The following is a 7,487-nucleotide window of genomic DNA, read 5'->3' as shown; positions in this document are numbered from 1 at the left end:
AGCCGCCGCATATATAAGCGCGAACTCAGCTCTTCCTCGTAGTGCCGCTGGGACCGTTGGCGACTGGTCTGGTCTTGTGGCTTTTGTATTACTCATTCCTTGGGCACTGCGAGCTGAAAGAGCAGAGCTCGCGGGCCAGTCATCATGTCGCGTTACGGGCGTTATGGAGGAGGTAAGAGGCCAGGGCCCGGTAAGGGACGTTGCTGTGACTATAGTGAGTATTGCGAGGCCGTGGGGTTGGCGCGGCGGTTGGGAGACGGTTATTCCGCGTGCGTAATGGCGGCTTCGGCGCACACCATACGAAGCCGGAGGCAGCGGGGGCGGGGTGTCGAAGGCAGCCTGGGGATGGCGGGTGGAGGTCTGTGGTGGGTTCCGTATTCTTGGGCGTTTTCGTCTTCCACCACAGCCCAAGGCAGGCCCACGATTACTGTTTTCCTGTTGCCCTTCTTCGAGCCGCCCGCCTGTCCCCCACCCCCCCTCCCTCGGCTGCCATTTTGCGCACATTGACGAGCATGGTGGCGCATTTCCTTGGCGCTTTCCCGCCACTTTAGCAGACAGATCTGGTCCCAACTGTAAAACCGAGGGTGAATTTCAGACTGGACAAAAGTGTGGCAGCTTCGAGCTGCGCATTCTCGTCAGACAATCGGTCGAGTTGTGGAGTGGGAATGGAGACCTAATCTTTTCGTCTGGCGGCTGCTTTCTTTTCTCTTTTAGCTCTTTCGAGCGCGGTTTATGGCTCTGGGGCGGGGAGCTGGAGTCCTGGGCGAGCCAGCGCCTGGGGCTGTTGCCGCGGAGGACGAGAGCCGGCGCAGCCCAGCTCTCCTGGTCCGGCCCCAGCCCGGGCCCGCCCGCCGCCGACGCTGCCGGCCCGCGCGCTCCCCGCGCGCCCGGGGCTGCCGGGACCCGGGGGCGGGGCGGGGGCGGAGCCCGCCCCACGCCGCGGAATATCCTACCACGTGTCTGCTTGTGTTTTGGAGGTCGTCTCCCCGTTTGAATGTTAAGAACTTTGCCTTACGCCTAGCTTTCCGGAAATTTATGAGCATTCCTGGTTTTAAGACTAAATCCTTGATAGAGCATTAAATAAACATGCATTGTACAGTCTCAAGGTTGGCCTGTTTGGGACAAAGAGTTCACTCAAACTTAGGCAAAATTTTGCATAACGTGCGTTCTTGTATTTGCGTTTTTAAACAGAAACCAAGGTGTATGTTGGTAATCTGGGAACCGGTGCCGGCAAAGGAGAGTTAGAAAGGGCTTTCAGTTATTATGGTCCCTTAAGAACTGTGTGGATTGCGAGAAATCCTCCAGGATTTGCCTTTGTGGAATTTGAAGATCCCAGAGATGCAGAAGATGCAGTGCGAGGCCTGGATGGGAAGTAAGTAAGATGTTGGTCATGAAACTCAGCCTTTATTAGAATATTCCTGTGGGCTGGGTAGCGAGCTAGCTAAATAGTTAATCCTAATTCTACATACTTGAGAAAGGGGAGCAAAGTTGGAGTCGGAAGGGTTTATAAAGAGAACTGAAGCTTCTGAGGTTAAAGAGTGGAAATTTCTAAATCTAGAAGTCACTTGTATTTTCTTTAGCATTAGAAATTTGTTGCCTTTCTTTTATAGGGTGATTTGTGGTTCCCGAGTGAGAGTTGAATTATCAACAGGCATGCCTCGGAGGTCTCGTTTTGATAGACCACCAGCCCGCCGTCCCTTTGATCCCAATGATAGATGCTATGAATGTGGCGAAAAGGGACATTATGCTTATGATTGTCATCGTTATAGCCGGCGGAGGAGAAGCAGGTATTTATTTTAATAAAGGAATGGTTGGTATAATAGTTAATCGGTAATTTTTTTATTAGCAAGGCAGAAACTAGTATTTTTCTATAAACTTGAATGTTAATTGTACAGGTGTATTTTACAGTTTTTGTTTAATTAAACAAATGCTAATATATTAATAATCAACCTGGTCAAAACCTTTCAGGTTTCTTCGTTTGAGTCAGTCGCCTTGATTCAGAATGTCACGAGCCTTATGATATCATGCTGAGGCGCCTTGCAAATCCGACAATTAAGATCCTCCTAGACCTTGAGGTGATCAGCATAAGAGGCCAGATCCCCTCGAGTCATCTACACCTAGCTTCACCTTATTCTTTAAAGGGCAGAAAATTTGAGACGGTGATCGCCGTAACAGTAAATTTGGCTTACAATTGGGGCCCCCTCCGGTTTAGAAAGAGGAACACCAGATTGACCACATTCCCAACTAGAAAAATCTTCTTGCGTCAATCAAGCCTCACCTGGCTCATTTGGCTGTCAGTTTGATCGTCGTTAGATTGAAGAAAACATCTAGATGCAGCGATCGGCTATAGATACTTCTAGATCGTCTAGATCTACTAGACCATGGGCCAAAGAGGGTCGACCTGCAAACTTGCAAGGTTTATTTTAAATACACATTACAGTGTTTTATATTATGTAATTCTAAAATGTAATTCAGCTTTTAACAAATCTTTTTTTAGGTAGTTAAAAAAAAAAAAAAAACTAATAGGCCCAGAGTTTATTTCCAAATGAGACACTAAATTTAAATAGTTTGAGATTTGGTTTCAGCAGAGGCACACAAACTCTCAAAACGAGTTATCATCTGACATTCTTTTTTTTTCTAACTTAATAAAATAGGTCACGGTCTAGATCACATTCGAGATCCAGAGGTAGGCGATACTCTCGCTCACGCAGCAGGAGCAGGGGAAGGAGGTGAGAAATATTTAACTCAAGTTTTAACAACTGATAAACTTTAATTGGACATAAGACTTAAGCTTTGATTTATTTCTTAGGTCAAGATCAGCATCTCCACGAAGATCAAGGTCTGTGTCTCTTCGGAGATCACGATCAGCTTCACTCAGACGATCTAGGTCTGGTTCTATAAAAGGATCGAGGTATTTCCAGTATGTAACACTTTCTATCCCTTATTTGTATTTGGTTTGTCACGTCTTAATGACTGCACTTTAAGACTATCTTAAAGACATAAATGAAGTGGTTTGCATCAGAAAATATTTTGATTTCTAAAAGTTGAATTTGTACATGACTTGCATCTAAATGGATATTATCCTAATTGTACAGATCAAGAAAAGACCAATCAAAGATTTTTAGAGGCTTGTTTGAGAGGCCATGGTAGAGGAGGGTCCAAAGCACAAATTCTCAAGTCATTCCAGTACTTGTCAAAGGTGATAGTTGCTTGATTTCTGCTGGAGGCCCATTAGAACCAGGGGTAGACTTAGAAGCAAGTTGAGACGTAAATTTCTCCTTTTTGGAATGAGATGGTGAATTTAAGACTGGGAAGTTGTTTAGGGTAGTAGTTGTGTACATGTGGGTGGATATGGCTTATTTAACCACATACACACTAAAATGTAAGAAATTAAAAATCAAATTGGAAACCTTAGGGGTTTTTTGACTCCTTTTGTAGAAGGCCTTTAAATTAGGTGCAGAAATGGGTAAGATTCAGGTGTCTGGGTGGCTCAGTCGGTTAAGCATCTGACTTCAGACTCAGGTTGTGATCTCAAGGTTCGTGGGTTTGAGCCCCATGTGGGACTCTGCTGACAGCTCAGAGCCTGGAGCCTGCTTCAGATTCTCTGCCTCTCTGCCCCATCCCTGCTTGCGCTGTCTCTCTGTTTCACAAATAAGCATTAAAAAAAATTAAACGGGGAAAAAAAATACGTAAATCAAAAAAATTAAATGGGTAAGATTTTATAGAATGTAAGGAGTTGACAAATACTACGGTCAAGTCACTAGTAGTGTATGCCATTGTGAGTTAGTGCTGTTCGATAATAGCACAAGATCTGTAAAATGCAGGGATTCTGAAACTTGTGGTCCACTCCAGAAAGCTCTGGACTCTAGATGAATGAATGCATTAATTTGATTGCAGGACTCTAATGTGTGTATGTCAGAGGCTGTGGTTTATTTAGTTTGTGTGACAAGTGGTCCTGAACCACGAAAGCTTGTTGTGGATAAAGTCTTAACCGATTTGTGACTTTTCATTGAGGTTATTACCTGAAGAATTGAAATCTCAGTTTAGGGGTCTGTGTAATGTTAGATTTGGTTTTGAGATATACAACTAAACCAAACGATACCAGTCTTAAAACCTTTTCTTTCTCTTGGATACTATATACTGTTTAAGAATGTTGTACAGGAACTGTGACAACCTAGCTCACTGAGTATGGTAGAAACAAATAATTGAAGTGCTGGTGCTTCTTTATTTTGATATTGTGAGCTTGTTGAAAGTGTAATCATTTGTTCAGTCTTAGGTCGATGTAAGTTAAGAGTTGTGTCTTGCTTAGTCTTTTGGGTTTTTTTTTTAAGTACTAAATTAAACATTTTTTAGGTAATCTCTTCACCCAGCGTGGGGCTCGAACTCCCAACCTTGAGATCAAGAGTTGCATGCTCTCCTGATTCAGCCAGCCAGGCGCCCTGTGTCTTGCCTAATTTTAGCTTCTCTGTTCTTAGTTTACCTAATGTAGTGCTCAGTAGTAGGTGTTGAAGGACGTTACTCCTCTGAACTAACAATACCGTTTTTCTTTCTATTAAGATCCCGGTCGAGGTCAAGATCAAGATCCAGGTCTCTTTCACGACCAAGAAGCAGGTAGGGTAAAAATCTGATTAATACTCTTCTAGTTATATGGCACCAATATCCAAAGAGTTCAAAGTGTTTTGGATTGTTGAAATCTCAAGCGTAAACTCAGAACCTAGGTGTTCGTGGGAACACAGAATCTTACTAGTAAACCAAACATTAGAACTTGGTTTGTACATGGCCTATTCTGACTGACTTCCTGGACAAGAAAATGTCAAGCTATAGAGAGAAGTTTGTGACTTTGGGGTTATATTAAGAGGCCTTGTTAGAACTGATAGGTGCATGGAAAAAAGCATTCTGAGGTCATTGTGCTTGAAGTAGAGTGTAAAAATTAATCATGATACAATAAAGTAGTTCACTCATTTTATGAAGAACAGTTGTTGGAAGATTGGCTTTTGTTAGCAAAAACTGGTAGGCTCTCTTTCAGTTGAACTGCAGCCTGACCTTTTAATATTAAGCTCAGCACAACCTGGGGGTTCATTTCATGATACTGTGATTATAAGAAAGGTATTGGTAGTACTTTTCTTAATAGAATTTCTCATGTTTTGACAGCCGATCAAAGTCCAGATCTCCATCTCCAAAAAGAAGGTAAGCTAAATAATTTGTTGCCAAATCTTAACTGTCAAGTATGGCCTCTGCAGAGTTTGTTTGCTTACTGCTTGCTTTGCAGGCTTTGAGCTCTTTGGAGAATTGGTGCTATATATATATATATATATATATATATATATATATATATAATTAGTTACTAAGTTTCTTAAATGATTGCTTTTCCCACTTCAAGTTGAGATTAATGTTTGGATATTTAGTCACAAAACCTTAGGATGATTATTAAGAGGCTTAGTCCTGTAAACCTTTAAGTGTAGAATTTCACGTTAAACATGCTTTTTCCTCCACATGGGACAATAGATAAATGAAGTACCCACATGAAGGAAAAAAAATTGTAGGTTGAAATCTTAGAGCTAAAGCATTATCTTACTACTGACTTGCTACTTAATGATCGAAATCCCAGAATTCAAATACTAGTTTTCTTTAACTTGTGGTTTTAGCAAGGAGGCTGTGAAGCCTAATCTTAAGCAGGGACAAAGGATTTGTATGTAAATCTATTAGGTAATTTTTAGATCTCTGCTATATATTACTTTTGGCCACCTAGGAGTTTGCTGAAATTGAGTTTTGTCCTGATATGTACATAACAGTAAATTTTAGTAGATACTAATCAGTTCCAAACTTAATTGTTTTTCTTTTTAGTCGTTCCCCATCAGGAAGTCCACGAAGAAGTGCAAGTCCTGAAAGAGTGGACTGAAGTTCTCAAGTTCACCTTTTAGGGAAAAATTATTTTGTTTACATTATTATAAGGGATTTGTGATGTCTGTAAAGTGTAACCTAGGAAGGGTATTTCAACCATCTAATCAAAATGGATCTGGATTATTACTCTGTAAATTCACAGCAGTAAGATAATATAAATTTTTGTTGAATGTATTAACATCCTATGGTCTGAAAATGTGGGTTTTTATTTGGCACATTTAAATAAAATGTTTCTAACTAGATTTTTGATTTGTGTTCAATGTTAATACTCAGTTTAAGATTCAGGGGGTAAACCTTGATATTAACTATTCATACAGATTCATTAATGGTGTCATTTGAGTTGTGAACATCATTAGCTGTAGTATACATACACTTGGGGAATTCCTTTTTATCCTTAGAGCTGTGGGTAAGATAAGAACTCAAGTCCACTTAATAGCTTAAGTGTATCTGACAAGTCCCTAAATAATCTGTTGGGAGTTGGTATTACTAGATAATAGCAAGCTCTAACGATCTCAATTTGTCAACCTAGAGGATCACTGCTTCCAAAGAAAGGCTTGTTAGTACAGTAACTAATTGAGGTTTTCAGGCTATGAGATGAGATGGTGTCAAATCAGAACTCCTGATTTTAGTAAATTCTACCCAATGTTCTTTTGTTTTCTATATTAATTTTATACCACAACTTTTGCATGTTGGAAGAATTGTCTGAATTTGGGACAAAACCTCATGTAAACCAGCTTTGCAAAATTTTCCAGCCCAGATACTCTCTCTTGAAATGGATTGCCTTATTCCGAGCAGAGATTATTCCCATTCTAGGTTTTTCGGTTCCTGACTACCAACATTTTATTTTGCCAGGCTGGTGCAAAGTTATTATAAAGATGTCAATCCGAAAAAAGATGTCAATCAGAAATGTTAATGAGACTAAAGCAGTTTTGTAAATCTGCGTTTAGCAACACCTCATGTAGTTGTTTTGGTAGCGTCTGGTAGATCTTAGAATATAGCTGGTAGATTCTTTATTCAGACTTTATCTTTAGTAGGACAGTAATAGTTAATTTTGAGTTTTCTGGTCAAGCTTTTACCAGGCATTCTTTAGCATCAGTTCCAAAAGGGAATACTGGTCTGCATCAAATTTATTTGGTCTGAATGATCACTAGTGCGTTGGAAGATTGGATATTTTCTTTTCAGAATTTTGACAACTGGCTGAATTATAATGGTGTAAAGCTATGTGTGTAAATGGGAGGCTTATTTGTTGCACTTGGTCAGCTTTAATTGTTATGTATTACATAAAGATAAGTTCACTTAATAAATCTGCAGAGAACAAACAACCCTGATACTCAATTTTTGGAAGTGGGAGTGCTGAGCCAAGAGTAGGAATCATTAATCCTGTAGCTTTGGGATGATTACTAAGCAGTAACCTAGAGATTAGTACAGAAGGCTAAAAGACAGGAGGGAGGGGTAGGGGCAAAAATGGGTCTAGGAAACAAGTACAGGAAGTTCAACCTTTAATGGGAAAGGGAATGCTAGGTATCTAGGTCAGTGCCTTGCACATGCTTGACAGCAGGTACCTTTGTGGTTAGTATACATCTTAA

At 40.7% G+C, this 7,487-nt stretch overlaps 1 protein-coding gene across 4 annotated transcripts; it reads left to right on the top strand.

Annotated features, from left to right (window-relative positions):
* The first annotated feature begins 32 nt into the window (after nt 1-32).
* On the top strand, nt 33-6,143 carry SRSF7 (serine and arginine rich splicing factor 7). Of its 4 annotated transcripts, none has more exons than XM_060653050.3 (8): nt 33-172; nt 1,192-1,372; nt 1,611-1,787; nt 2,655-2,729; nt 2,810-2,911; nt 4,558-4,611; nt 5,152-5,187; nt 5,845-6,143. In XM_060653050.3, the coding sequence occupies exons 1-8, from the start codon at nt 145-147 to the stop codon at nt 5,897-5,899; spliced, it is 708 nt and encodes a 235-aa protein (XP_060509033.1). In that variant the 5' UTR covers nt 33-144; the 3' UTR covers nt 5,900-6,143. The 4 variants fall into 4 exon arrangements, with proteins under 4 accessions (XP_060509033.1, XP_060509022.1, XP_060509050.1 ...); XM_060653039.3 differs by having other exon boundaries at nt 2,810-2,920; XM_060653067.3 differs by lacking the exon at nt 5,152-5,187.
* The last annotated feature ends 1,344 nt before the right edge of the window (nt 6,144-7,487 follow it).

Source organism: Panthera onca, chromosome A3 (assembly GCF_046562875.1).
Source record: "Panthera onca isolate mPanOnc1 chromosome A3, mPanOnc1 haplotype 2, whole genome shotgun sequence".
In the NCBI taxonomy this organism is placed as follows: domain Eukaryota; kingdom Metazoa; phylum Chordata; class Mammalia; order Carnivora; family Felidae; genus Panthera; species Panthera onca.
Note: the sequence above shows the minus strand (reverse complement) of the source record. Positions and strands in the feature narration are given on the sequence as shown.